The 17,216-nt window shown below is 39.4% G+C and overlaps 1 protein-coding gene across 1 annotated transcript; it reads right to left on the bottom strand.

Annotated features, from left to right (window-relative positions):
* Nucleotides 1–5,469: 5,469 nt before the first annotated feature.
* On the bottom strand, nt 5,470–15,603 carry LOC115224212 (leukocyte receptor cluster member 1). Its single transcript, XM_029794991.2, has 7 exons — nt 15,448–15,603; nt 11,868–11,967; nt 10,903–11,040; nt 9,903–10,020; nt 9,186–9,237; nt 8,188–8,278; nt 5,470–6,708 (listed from the first exon to the last, which is right to left on the bottom strand). Exons 1-7 carry the CDS (start codon nt 15,468–15,470, stop codon nt 6,448–6,450), a joined length of 783 nt encoding a protein of 260 aa, XP_029650851.1. The 5' UTR covers nt 15,471–15,603; the 3' UTR covers nt 5,470–6,447.
* Between the last annotated feature and the right edge of the window lie 1,613 nt (nt 15,604–17,216).

Raw genomic sequence — 17,216 nt, 5'->3', positions numbered from 1 at the left:
TATTCTTTGTAAGCCTAGTACTTATTCTATCGGTCTCTTTTGCCGAACCGCTAAGTTACGGGGACATAAACACACCAGCATCGGTTGTCAAGCGATGTTGGGACAAACACAGACACACACACATACATATATATATATATATATATACAACGGGCTTCTTTCAGTTTCCATCTATCAAATCCACTCACAAGGCTTTAGTCGGCCCGAGGCTATAGTAGAAGACACTTGCCAAGGTGCTACGCAGTGGGACTGAACCCGGAACCATGTGGTTTGTAAACAAGCTACTTACCACACAGCCACTTCTGGCTCATCTCTCAACACATCCTAAAACTTCTGGTATTTCCTCATCTACACAGCAAATACGTGTACAGTTTCATGCTTTGAATTCCACCTTGTCCCATGCATTTACTTATTGTGAATTAGGACATATTTCCTAGAGATTGTCTTTCCTGTGAGAAGAATGTGTATATAGTGCCGAAGTCACAGACTGCTCCAACACCGGCTGCATACACGGCGGCAAGGCCAAGCATATGATTGTTACATGGCACAAACACTGCTTGGGTTCTTATCCAAAATACATTTCTGTCCAGTTTCAGCGGTGCTTCAGCTTAAGGCCATTTACTTGCAGTTGGTCACATATCTGCTTTCCAATGTCATCAGCTGGTTTTCCATATAACTAAATGCAAGTCAATGAAAGACTCTTACCAAACTGACTTCTCTATCTTCGGTGTGAACATACCAAATCACTTGGGACATTTAGTCAGTGAGAAATAGCCAGAGTGCTCATATATTTTTTAATAGCACACTGCACAGTTCTCATACTAACTGAATACTCTTTTACTTGTTTCAGTCGTTTGACTGAGGCCATGCTGGAGCACCGCCTTTAGTCGAGCAAATCGACCTCAGGACTTTATTCTTTGTAAGCCTAGTACTTATTCTATCGGTCTCTTTTGCCGAACCGCTAAGTTACGGGGACATAAACACACCAGCATCGGTTGTCAAGCGATGTTGGGACAAACACAGACACACACACATACATATATATATATATATATATACAACGGGCTTCTTTCAGTTTCCATCTATCAAATCCACTCACAAGGCTTTAGTCGGCCCGAGGCTATAGTAGAAGACACTTGCCCAAGGTGCCACGCAGTGGGACTGAACCCGGAACCATGTGGTTCGTTAGCAAGCTACTTACCACACAGCCACTCCTATGCCTATAATGTTTAATTTTGCTATCAAACATGAGCAAAATACTAGATCTCTTCAATCTTTTTGTAAGAGGGCTCCTCTAATATGATCACCAAGCTGGTTGACAAACTTACTCTGGCTCTGCAAAGAGAGATGGGACATATGTCCTATCTGTGGAAATTCATGGTGATGTTGATTGGTGTAACTATGTCATATTTGGCAAGTAACTTGTACGTTTCCAGGAAAAGGCCACTATCTATACTTGGATCTTTTTAGTGACCTGGCAAGAGTAATTTACCTGGTTAGATACAGCTCACAACCGAGTATTTGGTTATGATCATTGGGTTTATCATCATTCCATTAAATGATATGAGAAAAATATTGAAAAATATCAATACATGTCAGAGTGACAAAGGAACAAGGAAGGTATCAGGTGGTCGTGAGATGTGCTAAAAATAACAGCTATGTCACCCTTAAATCACACAATTTTTTTTTTTTTTTGCATATGAATTCTCACAAAATCGTAAGAATTTTCTGAAAATTCCAAAAAATATAAAAGTTCTGAGGGGTTATATGGAGTGCTTAAGCCAGAATTCCATCATCAAAGTATATAAAACATGCCCCACCACCACCACCACCAGACTGTAATAAATCTCTGGATGTTTAGTGTTAATCTGTTCCTTTCTCACTTCAAACATGTTCCCAGACTGTTACAAACCGGCAAGCTGGCAGAAACGTTAGTGCGCCGGGCGAAATGCTTAGCGGTATTTCGTCTGTCGTTGTGTTCTGAGTTCAAATTCCGCCGAGGTCAACTTTGCCTTTCATCCTTTCGGGGGTCAATAAATAAAGCACCAGTTATGCACTGGGGTCGATGCAATCAACTTAATCCCTTTGTCTGTCCTTGTTTGTCCCCTCTATGTTTAGCCCCTTGTAGGTAGTAAAGAAATAGGTATTTCGTCTCGTTACGTTCTGAGTTCAAATTCCACCGAGGTCAACTTTGCCTTTCATCCTTTCGGGGTCGATAAATAAAGCACCAGTTTCACACTGGGGTCGATGCAATCGACTTAATCCCTTTGTCTGTCCTTGTTTGTCCCCTCTATGTTTAGCCCCTTGTGGGCAGTAAAGAAATATATACTACTGTTGATACCCCCTCTCTTCTCACATCATCTTTATATTGCGTCTACTTTTCCATGCTTATAGGGGTCAGATATTTTTATGGCCAGATTGCCCTCCCTCTCGCCAACCCTCACCTGTTTCCACTGTTCACATGAATAGTTTAATCATAAGGTTTGTTTCCCTTTTTCTTTGCAAACATCCAGCAACCACACATTGTTGGCAAACCTTTGTGCCCGTGTTTTAATGGGATTGTGCATATTTATCTTAAATGTGTGTGTGTGTGTGTATACATATGTGTATGTATGCATAACATATATATAATAAATATATATATATATATATATATAGCAAAATTTAGATTCAAATGAATATGGTACTTAAGTTACATGCACCAGAATTCTGTATGGTGTTATCCATATAAATCCATGGGGTGATTATAATCAAAATAAGCAACAAGAATAACTCCAGTAATTTGGTACGATCGTTTCGCACTACATCATTTTATTAAATGTTGTAAGTATTACAACAGTTTTAAACTGCTGAGCACTCATCAGCCATTAATACATAATTTTCATATATTAGTCAGTCAGTTGATAAGCTCCACTACCTCAAATGTTCTTAAAATTTAAATCCACATCTTTGTCTATATATCTACCTTCTCGATAATGTTACCACTTGATATGAAAATTATGTATTAATGGAGAACCGCTATTAATGGCTGATGAGTGCTCAGTATTTTAAAACTGTTGTAATACTTACAACATTTAATAAAATGATGTAGTGCAAAACGATCGTACCAAATTACCAGAGTTATTCTTGTTGCTTATTTTGATATATATATATTACATACATATAAGAGGGAATTACCACTATGTGGAAACCCTAAAGCTAGAAATAGATCCGCTATGGTCTTACCACTAAGAATTGTTCTCTAGAAAATTTAGCAAACACCAAAAACGTAGTGGTAAGACCATAGCGGATCTATTTCTAGCATTAGGGTTTCCACATAGTGGTAATTCCCTCTTATGTATGTAATACTATTTACTGAACCTCAGTTTTTTAATATGCTAGACCACTGGTGTTAAATTGATGTTTTCAAATTGATATCCAATTTTTTACCCCCATTTTAATATTATATATATATATATATATACACACACACACACAGACACATTTTTGTCATTAGTTAGTTATTCAAAGCTTGTCTGGTCCTCTCCTGAATCTCAGAACAGTGAAAAAAAAAAACCATGTGTGAGAGAGCACTTATGAATAATAATTCTATCAAACCCATTCCATTACACAACCCTTGGGTTGCATAATAGAAATGTCAGTGTTAACGAACCACCTATCCATGTTTGGTCAAGTAGAATTTTTCATAAATATTTGAGTTGCAGTGAAGCATAGATTCTGCCATTTAATTACACTGTGTAACACGGTTTTTGTCTTTGGACAGCAACTGTTATTTCCTATTTTGCTTACTGCTAGAAGATATGAAAAATGGCTAATTATTTCCTTCAAACTTTGCTTTTGTTACAATATTTATTCAAACTCCAAAGAATCCCTCCTCTCAACACATGGCTATGATACTCCCCTTCTATACCTGCTCATCATCAGCGATGCACATATTGTCAACCACTAAGGGACATGCTCAAGTGGTTACGGTCAAGCAACTGACAAGCAAATCTGTGGCATTGAGCAGAATATTTGCTATAACGATATTTCTACTTCAGCAACTCGGCACTGAATCTGCCTGATATGTAATGGAAAATATATCAGCTTCAAAACATCGATGTCCAGATGACAAAAGCAAAGTTTGAAGGGAATAGTAACCATTTCCTTTGATTTCTAGATAGAAGCAAATAAGAAACGACACTTACTGCCAAAAGACAGAAATAAAATAAAAATTTTGTCACACAGTATTATTTGGATTGTTTCAGAACTGACGAGGTTATTATTCATGAAGGCATTTGACTGAATATTATTAAATCTAAATTTTGGCAAGGTACAAAAGTTTTTAAAACACACAGTCTCACTCCTCTTAAAAGAAACTATGTGGATCCTTCTGATATTTTCAGTCAAAAGAAAATCTCTAGAACTGTTCTGACCCTAAGTGTTACAACAATGAAATTTTACCAAAAATTAATAAACAAATATTTTATAAATTTTATTTTTTTTGAATTTATTTCTTTTACCAACTTTATGAAAGATAACTACACTTCCAGATGGTATCACAGCTGTAACATTTTTGCCATGTCTTGGAGAATATTACTGGTAATAAATTATTATTTTGTCCAGTTCGATATTTAAGAGATGAAGAATTATTTACATTTGCCAGATATTTGTCCTCATCTTGTTTGTTGTTACACAACGTTTCAGCTGATATACCCTCCAGCCTTCATCAGGTGTCTTGGGGAAATTTCGAACCTGGGTTCTCATTCTTAATGTATTTTTCAATGTTATTATTATTATTATTATTATTCAGGTCACTGCTTGGAATCGAACTCTAGCCCACGCTCTTAACCACTACGCCCACTATGTCCACGGGCATATGGCGTGGTGGTTAAGAGCGTGGGCTACTAACCCCAAGATTCCGAGTTCAATTCTAGGCAATGACCTGAATAATAATAACATTGAAAAATGCCTTAGGAATGAGAACCCAGGTTTGAAATTTCCCCAAGACACCTTATGAGGGCTGGAGGGTTTATCAGCCAAAACATTGTGTTAACAACAAAGAAGATGAGGACAAATATCCATCAAATGTATTACCTTGTTGTCTTGGGAGGTTCATTACACCAATAACAACACACTCACTGGTTCCTTTTCATTTTGTCAATTGGTTAGTTATTTAGCCACTTATCTAATCGATTGTTTGTCTAGATCCTTTTTGTTGCCATTTGCAGCTTCTTCATTGACTTGTCCTCTATGCTCTAACAGACGAACCATATAGTACAATACTCAGTTTAGTAGTCATGTATCTACTAAAATAGCTTTTTTAATTCTTTCAACTATTAGGAAAATGGCTTCCTACCAGAGGGCATGTTGATGAAATCATGAATGGTGATGAAAGGTCTTTGACAATCATAGCTGATTGATTAACCAAATAATTAAACAATTGATTAGTTAGTTAAAAAATTAGCCAATTGACAAATAATAAAGAAGTGAAATTGAAACAGCGCATGTGTTTATTATTGGCATAATAACCCACCCACAGTACAACGAAACCTGTTTCAACACACAAGTCCACATCAAGAATCTTGCAAACCAAAGACAAAAATTAAATATATTATCTCTTCGCCACTCCAGTGACCCCAAGAGCATGCTCCAAATTGTAAAATGATGACCAAAGCCTTGTGAGCAGATTTGGTAGACATTAATACTGTCTACCAAATCCACTCACAAGGCTTTGGTCAGCCCAAGGCTATAATAAAAGACATTTGCCCAAAGTGCCATGCAGTGAGATTGAACCTGTAACCATGTGGTTGTGAAGCAAGCTTCTTACCACACAGCCATGCCTGCACCTAATATTTAAAAAAAAAAATGTTTATTAACAGTGAATGGCTAAGAGGGTCCATCCCAGTCAAGTTGGAGCCAAAGGGGTCTACAAATTGTATGTGGTTGATCAACTTGCTAAAAATAGCAACCAAATCACACCTTACTGTTTTGACAAAAGAGAAGGATAGAATGGATATGCTTCCAGCTAGGAAACCACTGACCAAAGGCCCACTCCATCAGGGCTACACAATCAACTTTTTAATTTGAAGTCCATAGATCAGTATAGATGTGGGTGTTTGACCTGCTAGAAATAGCAGTCAAATGTTTCTCGAAGCACACACTCATCTGTTTTAAAAAAAAGAGAACCCTTTGGATAATAGAGTCCAAAGAACACCATCCCTGAAAAAATACGAAGGGATGGTCGTCACTGGAATCAAAAAACAAAGAGAACCCTTTGAATAATAGAGTCCAAGGTAAATCATCCCTAAAAAAATATGAAGGGATGGTCATCACTGGAATCAAAAAACAAAGAGAACCCTTTGGATAATAGAGTCCAAGGTACACCATCCCTGAAAAAATACGAAGGGATGGTCATCACTGGAATCGGGGCTGATCTGGTTGGTTAAACGACCACCACCACTGCCGTTAGTTCCTGGGTTTATTCTGCCGTGCAAAAGAAGGGTTATATTGGCTACTGTATCGTCTGTCTCTGTCGGGGTCAACGATAGTCTCACTGCTCTTTTCGGGGACTGATCCCTTGTTCATCTTAGCAAACAACATTTTAGCTTTCTCCTTCTCTTTGTTCTCCCTTCGTAGGCGTTCCGCTCGGAGCTGTTCTAAAGAAGATTTCGAGGATGATGATGATGATGATTTCGTCTTGCTTTTCTTGTTTTTCTTCTTGTCATGCTGCAAAATATAAACAAAAGTGTGAAACATTTGATCCTTTATTTTAGCAAAAAATAAATAAATATAGGCACAGGAGTGGCTGTGTGGTAAGTAGCTTGCTAACCAACCACATGGTTCCAGGTTCAGTCCCACTGCGTGGCACCTTGGGAAAGTGTCTTCTGCTATAGCCCCGGGCCGACCAATGCCTTGTGAGTGGATTTGGTAGACGGAAACTGAAAGAAGCCTGTCGTATATATGTGTATATATATATATATATATATATATATATATATGTGTGTGTGTGTTTGTGTGTCTGTGTTTGTCCCCCTAGCATTGGTTGACAACCGATGCTGGTGTGTTTACGTCCCCGTCACTCAGCGGTTTGGCAAAAGAGACCGATAGAATAAGTACTGGGCTTACAAAAGAATAAGTCCCAGGGTCGATTTGTTCGACTAAAGGCGGTGCTCCAGCATGGCCGCAGTCAAAAGACTGAAACAAGTAAAAGAGTAAATAAATAAAGGAATTCTCTTATTTAAATTTCTGAGTTGAATTAATAATAATTCTCTCTACTATATACACAAGACCTGAAATCTGGAGAAGGGACTCTAACCGATTATATAAACCCCAGTATTGAACTGGTACAATCCCAAAAGGATAAGTGGCAAAATCAACCCCAGTGGAATTTGAACTCAGAATGTAAGTGTCAAAAGAAATTCCACAATGGCTGTGTGGTAAGTAGCCCGGGCAGAAATGTGATAAGAAACTTAGCTCTTCATTTAGTGAGAAATTTTTACTGCGACCCGGCAATGAACAACAAGCACTAGCACTAGACCAGGCAACGCCGGGTTGTAGTGCTAGTACAATATATAAAGTGGAGGCGCAATGGCCCAGTGGTTAGGGCAGCGGACTCGCGGTCGTAGTGTCGCGGTTTCGATTCCCAGACCGGGCGTTGTGAGTGTTTATTGAGCGCAAACACCTAAAAGCTCCACGAGGCTCCGGCAGGGGATGGTGGTGATCCCTGCTGTACTCTTTCACCACAACTTTCTCTCACTCTTACTTCCTGTTTCTGTTGTACCTTGTATTTCAAAAGGGCCGGCCTTGTCACTCTCTGTGTCACGCTGAATATCCCCGAGAACTACGTTAAGGGTACACGTGTCTGTGGAGTGCTCAGCCACTTACACGTTAATTTCACGAGCAGGCTGTTCCGTTGATTCGGATCAACTGGAACCCTCGTCGTCGTAACCGACGGAGTGCTTCCTTATAGAAAAAATAGAACACATTGATGGCCTAGATAATTTGCATAGGTCAGCCCACTGTCATTTCCCCATGACTGCTATGAATAAACTATGTATGTATGCAGCAAGCATGTACACACACGAGCTGGCAAAAACTTTAGCACGCCGGGCGAAATGCGAGCAGGCTGTTCCGTTGATCGGATCAACTGGAACCCTCATCGTCGTAACCGACGGAGTGCTTCCCACAATATATAAATGCACTCACCTTGTGCTTCTTGTGATGTTTGTGTTTCAAGTATTTCTCCATTTCGTGTAATGGGTCGGCTAAATCACTAAGCTTCTGTTTTTTGTCTGAACTGAAAACAAAACAAACCAAATATTCAATTGACTGAAAATTTTAAGATTCTAAACATCACTGCAGAAGGAACTGCCAGAGCGTTTAAAATGTTAATCCCTTAGCACACAGATTTCTTTGTCAAATGTATTACCTATTATTTCACATTCCCTCTCTCTCTCTTTCGGAGAGGCACTGAGCAGCTATACGCACACATACACACACGGCAGTAACTTCCACCTACTGAATTCAATCACAAAGCTCCGGTCGGCTCGGGGCTATAGTGGAAGACACCTACCCAAAGTGCCACGCAGTGGGACTGAACCCGAAACCATGTAGCTAGGAAGCAAGCTCCCTAACCACACAGCCATGCCCGTGCCTACATTGTGTTAAATTAATCACCCATTATCTTGTAGCTTCTAGATTTCAATGATGTCATCATCGTCATTTAGTGTCTGTTTTCCATGCTGGCATGGGTTAGATGGCTTGAGTGGAATTGGTAGGCTGGGGAGCTGCACCAGGCTCCAGTCTGATTTGGCTTGGTTTCTATGGCTGGATGCCCTTCCCAATGTCAACCACCCCACAGAGTATACCTTTGCCTTTAACGTGTCACCAGCACAGGTGCCCTTTAATGTGTAACTAGAAAGGGTGCCTTTTACGTGTCACTGGCCTCGAGCTAACCAAAGCTTTGTGAGTGGATTTGGTAGACAAAAAATTAAAGAAGTCCGTTGTGTATGTGTGTGTGAGTATATGTTTGTCTGTGTTTGTCCCCTCCCCACATCACTTGACAACTGATGCTCATGCATTTACACCCCTGTAACTTGGTGGTTCTGTACTAGAATAAGTACTAGGCAATGAAGAGGACAGGAAGTGGTTTGCAATTGGTTAACACTATATTAGAGTGCAATATTACAAAACATCTGACTTACCATATTGCTTCCTGCTTCTTAAGTTTCTTGTCAAGATACCAAGGTGGTACGGCTGCAGAAGTAGATACAAGAATTAATGAATGAGGGGCTTAATGAACCAATGCATTGGTAAAACAGAAATGATTGTAAATAAATGTTTGCTAGTTCTAAAGAATTCATCATCATCATCGTTTGACGTCCGCTTTCCATGCTAGCATGGGTTGGACGGTTCAACTGGGGTCTGGGGAGCCAGAAGGCTGCACCAGGCCCAGTCTGATCTGGCAGTGTTTCTACGGCTGGATGCCCTTCCTAACACCAACCACTCTGTGAGTGTAGTGGGTGCTTTTTATGTGCCAGACGAGGCTGGCAAACGGCCGCAGTCGGATGGTGCTTTTTACGTGCCACCGGCACGGGGCCGAGGCGAGGCTGGCAAACGGCCACGATCAGATGGTGCTTTTTACGTGCCACTGGCACAGAGACCAGACAAGGCTGGCAACGGCCACAATTCATTCGACTAAAAATTCTTCAAGGCAGTGCCCCAGCATGGCCACAGTCTAATGACTGAAACAAGTAAAAGACAGAAGACAAAAATAGGGTGATGGAGAGTTGGAGGGGTACGAAGGGTTTAAAGAACAAGGAGGTGAACAGCAAAATGTATAATGTATATTTGGCATAGAACAGAGCATTCCACCCTCTAACCAGAACCCACAAGTTAGGGGAGAGTCGAAAGTGTCTTACTCTGAGACTCCACAGCACTTTGACCAAGGTAGGTGAGCAAACCGATTTTCTTCTCCCATTCCTCTTTCTTGCTCTTCTCCTCAGCTTCATGTTCTTTGTTTTTCCTATTACTGGATTCCTGCAACAAACAACAATCAATAAACGTTAACTGATGGACCAAAATTCCAGCAGCAAACCAAAATAAATAAACTACCACACACATACACCACAATCACAATGATCCTGGTAAGATTTGAACCCAGAACAATAAGGTCATCATCATCATCATTTAAAGTCTGGTTGGCATGGGTTGGATGGTTTGACAGGGGCTGGCTAAGCAGAAGACTGCACCAGGCTTCACTGTCTGTTTTGACAGGGTCTTTACAGCTGGATGCCCTTCCTAAAACCAGCCACCTTATAGAGTGAACTATAAATATATATATATCTATATATCATCATCGTTTAACGGCTGCTTTCCATGCTAGCATGGGTTGGACGATTTGACTGAGGACTGGCTAACCAGATGGCTGCACCAGGCTCCAATCTGATCTGGCAGAGTTTCTACAGTTGGATGCCCTTCCTAAAACCAACCACCTTATAGAGTGAACTATAAATATATATATCTATATATATATATATATATATATATCATCATCATCATTGTTTAATGTCTGCTTTCCTTGCTAGCATGGGTTGGACGATTTGACTGAGGACTGGCGACCCAGATGGCTGCACCAGGCTCCAGTCTGATCTGGCAGAGTTTCTACAGCTGGATGCCCTTCCTAAAACCAACCACCTTATAGAGTGAACTATAAATATATATATATATATATATATATATATATCATCATCATCATTGTTTAATGTCTGCTTTCCTTGCTAGCATGGGTTGGACGATTTGACTGAGGACTGGCGACCCAGATGGCTGCACCAGGCTCCAATCTTGATCTGGCAGAGTTTCTACAGCTGAATGCCCTTCCTAATGCCAACCACCCCGAGAAAAATATTTTTGTAAACATACCTCTTCATTTTGTATGGCAGAGAAAAAGTTGATGTGTCTCTGTCCTGGTACAGCTTCAGAAACTGTGTTCTCTGGATTTTCTTCAATACCCTTTTGTCGTACTTTTGCTCGTAAAATTTCAGTCCTTGCCTCTTGTTCCTGATAAACATGAAAATATTATGGAGATTATTATATATATATATATATATATATAGGAGATTATGTGTGTGTGTGTGTGTGGAGATACATGGCCTAGTGGTTAGAGCAGTGGGCTCACGTTTGAGGGATCGCGGGTTCGAATCTCAGACCAGGCGATGTGTGTGTTAGAGTTAGGGTTAGGATACATGCAGCCCGGGCAGTGAAGCGCGAGTTTTAAAAAGAAAGGCCAGTAGTCGAGTAGACTGGACACGGTAAGCAGGTTAGATGAGCTTCGGCCTGGCAGGACTTTGATCAGAAATTAGCACTCATCGACGGAAGGACTTCTACTTTAATGCACTGATTTTTTTTTTCCAACCCATGGGAAAATACTAAGGAATAAACATTTGTTTACTGCTCCCGATTGACGGGAAGGCTGATATCTACGATACACAGATTGAACAATTATTAATGAATAAACACTTGATTCCTTCCCGATTATCGGGAAGGCTTACCTGTAAAGCTCCGGTAATATCTTGATTGCACCAGAATAAATTCTCAGGTTTGTTAACCAAGAGGGAACATTGTCTCCTGGTATTTTATTGTGCCTTTTATGCAAACACATATTTAAATGTTACAAGCCTTCTGACAGGCACTAATTCAAATAGGGACCCTGCATTAACCAACATCTCCTTTGCCACAGGTCTGTTATTACAGGTGTGTCCAAGGCTACACTATGCTTAAATAAAAGATAGTATAGTCATGTTAGGAATGTCTCTGATCACAACTGTTCAGAGTTGTGATAAGATATACTAAAACAATAACAAAACTAAGATAACCCTAATACTTACAGCTAGAGCAACCCTCCGTTGCTTCTCTTTTTCTTCTTCGGCAGCTTTTTCTTCATCTCGTCGCACGCGTTCAATGTTCTTCTTGGTTCGAACATGCCAACTGAAGAGAGAGAAACAGGGACCAGTCATTTAGGATACAAAAAGGTACCACAGACAGGTTTCAATATAACAAGAATGTACCATTGATAAGGTAGCGAGCTGGCAGAACCGTTAGCACGCTGGGTGAAATGCTTAGCGGTATTTCGTCTGCCGCTACATTCTGAGTTCAAATTCCGCCAAGGTCGACTCTGCTTTTCATCTTTTTGGGGTCAATAAATTAAATACCAGTTACGCACTGGGGTTGATATAATTGACTTAATCCCTTTGTCTGTCCGTTTTTTTTCCCCCTCTGTATGTAGCCCCTTGTGGACAGTAAAGAAATAAGAACGTACCACTGCGACTCAGGTTCTAATAGAAGTACCACAATTAGGTTTTAATAAATGTACCATGTGGAGGGAAGACCAAGATATCTGATACATGGCTGTACTCCAGAAAACCTGCCCACCACAACAGAATTGTGATCCTAAAACCAAGGTTCCACATAAAAAGCACTGGTGCTGGTGCCATGTAAATACACTAGTGATGGTATCATGTAAAAAGCACCCACCCAGTACACTCTGTGGAGTGGTTGGCGTTAGGAAGAGCATCCAGCTGTAGAAACCATGCCAAAACAGACTATGGAACCCAATGTGACCCCTGGCCTTGCCAGTTCCTCTCAAGCCATCCAACCCATGCCAGCATAGAAAGTGCACATTATATGATGATGATGATGATGATGACAGGTACCACTGTTAGATTTTACACAAGTACCAAGTGTATTATAATAGGTACCACAATTCAGTTCTACAGCAGCCAGGTTTTAATATACATACCACAGTTAGATTTTATACAAGTACCAAGTGTATTATAATAGGTACCACAATTCAGTTCTACAGCAGCCAGGTTTTAATATACATACCACAGTTAGATTTTATACAAGTACCAAGTGTATTATAATAGGTACCACAATTCAGTTCTACAGCAGCCAGGTTTTAATATACATACCACAGTTTGATTTTATACAAGTACCAAGTGTATTATAATAGGTACCACAATTCAGTTCTACAGCAGCCAGGTTTTAATATACATACCACAGTTAGATTTTATACAAGTACCAAGTGTATTATAATAGGTACCACAATTCAGTTCTACAGCAGCCAGGTTTTAATATACATACCACAGTTTGATTTTATACAAGTACCAAGTGTATTATAATAGGTACCACAATTCAGTTCTACAGCAGCCAGGTTTTAATATACATACCACAGTTTGATTTTATACAAGTACCAAGGTATTATAATAGGTACCACAATTCAGTTCTACAGCAGCCAGGTTTTAATATACATACCACAGTTTGATTTTATACAAGTACCAAGTGTATTATAATAGGTACCACAATTCAGTTCTACAGCAGCCAGGTTTTAATATACATACCACAGTTGATTTTATACAAGTACCAAGTGTATTATAATAGGTACCACAATTCAGTTCTACAGCAGCCAGGTTTTAATATACATACCACAGTTTGATTTTATACAAGTACCAAGTGTATTATAATAGGTACCACAATTCAGTTCTACAGCAGCCAGGTTTTAATATACATACCACAGTTTGATTTTATACAAGTACCAAGTGTATTATAATAGGTACCACAATTCAGTTCTACAGCAGCCAGGTTTTAATATACATACCACAGTTGATTTTACACAAGTACCAAGTGTATTATAATAGGTACCACAATTCAGTTCTACAGCAGCCAGGTTTTAATATACATACCACAGTTTGATTTTATTATAGGTACCACAGTTTGGGTTTATTTTAGGTACCACAGACCGGTTTTAATACAGATAACAAAAATTTTAATAAAGGACCAGTCAGACTTTATAGGCACTACAGGTTTTAATACAGCTGGGTTTCAGGTCAGCCTGCTGATAGGCTGTCCCCTTAAGGAACACTACAAACCATATGCTTATTCTAAAATGATATTCTCATCCTTAATTAAACAAAAGGACCTAATAAATTTGTAACTATATCAGTCAATGAAATATTTACTAAAAACAAATACACAGATGTAAGTAACTTTCAGCATTTAAAGAAATTCATTTTTCCAGTTTCGGTTACGACGACGACGGTACCAGTTGATCCGATCAACGGAACGGCTTGCTCATGAAAGTAACGTGCAAGTGGCTGAGTACTCCACAGACATAGTCGTAGTTCTAAGAGGGATTCAGCATGACAGAGGATGTGACAAGGCTGGCTCTTTTTGAAAAACAGGTACTAACTCATTTTTGCCAGCAGAGTGAACTGGAGTAATGTGAAGTGAAGTGTCTTGCTCAAGGATACAACGCGCCGCCAGGAATCGAACTCAATACTTACCGACAATGAGTCAAATATCCTAACCACTAAGCCAGGCACCGCCACATATGCACGTAAAACGAATGAGCGACAGGATGACTTGTTTATCTTTCAGTTCGTGAACTTGCTAAATATGTTTCTTACGCAAGAACAAACCATGGCATTAAGGTTCGATGCTAACCAAGTTTTTGCCTCGTCCCATCGTATATGCCATCAGGTAAGAGAAATACTACACTGTTTAAAGTGCAGTACGAGACAGTCAGCATAATTAAGATACCGAAATTTTTGTTGGTTAAAGAATATGCACAAATTGCCACATATCGACATAAATTCACCTCCTAAATTATGACCATTATTTCTATATTCTGCAACGGTTTGTCTGCATTAGCCCCGGCCCCTCTTCAATATTTTTTTACTCAGTTGAAGACGGTTGTTCTAAAAACAGTAATTCTAGAAGTAGAAATTATTAGCGGAAAGACATACAGGGACTGCTATATATATATTTATTAAAAAAATCAACAACAACAAAAAAAACGGCAATCTTTCGTCTCTAGTAGACCTTTCCGTCGATTTCCGTAAAAAAATTTTTTTTTTACATATGGGCTTGCGGGAACTTTTGAAGTAATGAGAGCGAAAGAGACTAAGAGAAAGCGATTTTATGACGAGGGAAGTTCTTTTGAAGTTACCGTCCAGGGGAAGCATTGATGTACATGTGTGTGTGTGTGTTTGATGGGGTGTGGGAGACAGACAGTATGTTGTGTAAGTGAAGTGCTTCTGTTAGTGTGTGTGAAGAGACAGAGTAATGTGTGAAGGAAAGAGATAACTGAAATTTTTTACTCGGTGTATGTGTATATGTATGTATATTACTTCAAAAGTTCCCGCAAGCCCATATGTAAAAAAAAAATATTTTTTTACGGAAATCGACGGAAAGGTCTACTAGAGACGAAAGATTGCCAAGAAACCATTTAATTCCTTCAACTTTTCACATAATTACAACAAACATAGACACACAATAATCTTTTAATATTAAAACCCGAAGCTCTCGCTTTATCCAAAAGCTTTCAGTTTTGTCAACGTTCTTTTATACGTATACCTTTAATGTGTCACAAAAGATTAATTAAGGTAAAAAAAAAAACAAGCTATTTACCTTTTATGGGGTAAAATATTCATTTTACTCGAGATTTGATCAAAATAAACTTCGCGAAGAAAGTTTGACAACACTTGGCAACACTTCCGGTTGGCAACGAACTCTTCACTGTTAAAAAATTACAAATGGTGTATTTTTATAGATCGTTCCGGTTTTCAATTTCTCTTAATTTCCATTTCTGAAAGCAAATTCGAAATAAACCATCCCGTTTATACATACATCCTATGATTTCATTTACATAGATTCTATAATTCCATGGGATCTTTTCGGTTTGAACGGCAATTTTTTCTGGCGGTGTCATATGAAATTGTCACCCATAATTATGACCCTAGTATCGATCTATTGCATTTCAATGTTTTAGGATTAGGGTTAGGGGTGGAGGAAGGGTATCTTTTTTTCTTCACAAATGTAAATAAACCCAATCTGTTTCTTAAACTAGGAACATATTCATACGGCACAGAATATTTTCACCTCAATAGACGTCATTGATTGGTTGAAATTGCAGAAAAAACAACAACAAATATCTTACAAAGTATAGAATTTTCTCAATAAAGCCAAGAGAAAACGATGTTTTATAAACACATTCTACCAGTATACGAAGTTTAAAAGTGTTTAGTTATGTGGAAATTATTTTTTAAAACGGCCGTTCAAACCAAAAAGATCCATTCTATGTATATGAAACATTTAAAATTCCTCCTTAGATAACGAAGGGGCGGAGGTAAAGAATACGCACACCACCGTTTTGGGGCTAACCCTAACCCTAAACGCCGAAAACGGGTGATGTGTATATTCTTTACCTTCGCCAACGAGGGAGCTTCTCCGTAATCCTTCAACTTACTAGAATTAACAACGAAATCTCCCCCTCAAATCGTATCTTGTTAAATTTCTTCCAACCGTTTTAATTTTTCTGAATTTTCGCCAGATTGTTTTCAACAAATATAGTTCTGATGTAGTTTTGCATGTTGAAAAGGAAAATCGCATTCGTTTTCCCTAGAAATTAATAAGATCTGAAATCTCTCCTCAAATCACCTACCACCTTAAAACAAAAAAAAAAAAGTGGAGACACCGGATGGTGCAATCTTAGGACCACTAGAAATATGGGAGGGTCACGAATGGAACACTTCTAATCCTAGATCAGTTTTTATCGGGTACTAAATAGTGAGTGGTTTCCCTCAACTTGGGATCGCTACAAATGGCTATTTCACTTTTGTAAACTGGTAATATGTGGAGGACGCAATGGCCCAGTGGTTAGGGCAGTGGACTCGCGGCTTCAATTCCCAGGCTGGGCGTTCTGTGTGTTTATTGATTGAAAACACCTAAAACTCCACGAGACTCCGGCAGGGAGTGGTGGCAACCCCTGTTGTACTCTTTCGCCACAACTTTCTCTTACTCATCTTCCTGTTTCTTGGGTAACGCTGCGATGGACTGGCGTCCCGCCCAGCTGGGGGACACACATATGCCGCAGAAACCAGGCCCATGAGCCTAGCCAGGCTTGAAAAGGGTGCGTAAATAAATAAAAATAGCCCCTTGAACTTTATCCAACCTGTTCTTCCTCCAGTTATACTCTCCGGGCATAGTGAAACAAAGGTCATGTATATGTTTACATATGTATATAGGCGCAGGTGTGGCTGTGTGGTAAGAAGCTTGCTTCCCAACCACGTGGTTCGGAGTTCATTCCCACTTCCTGACACCTTAGGCAAGTGTCTTCTATTATAGCCTCAGGCTGACCAAAGCCTTGTGAGTGGGTTTGGTAGACAGAATCTGAAAGA

This window comes from Octopus sinensis, linkage group LG25 (genome assembly GCF_006345805.1).
Source record: "Octopus sinensis linkage group LG25, ASM634580v1, whole genome shotgun sequence".
Classification (NCBI taxonomy): Eukaryota; Metazoa; Mollusca; class Cephalopoda; order Octopoda; family Octopodidae; genus Octopus; species Octopus sinensis.
Note: the sequence above shows the minus strand (reverse complement) of the source record. Positions and strands in the feature narration are given on the sequence as shown.

What these genes read in the sequence shown, in the direction of transcription:
- LOC115224212 (XM_029794991.2), bottom strand. Translation starts at nt 15,470, where the DNA reads ATGAATATTTTACCCCATAAAAG. An exon ending in AACGGAGGGTTGCTCTAGCT is followed by an intron (nt 11,041 to 11,867) that starts GTAAGTATTAGG and finishes CATGTTTATCAG; the next exon opens with GAACAAGAGGCAAGGACTGA. An exon ending in CTGCCATACAAAATGAAGAG is followed by an intron (nt 10,021 to 10,902) that starts GTATGTTTACAA and finishes TGTTTGTTGCAG; the next exon opens with GAATCCAGTAATAGGAAAAA.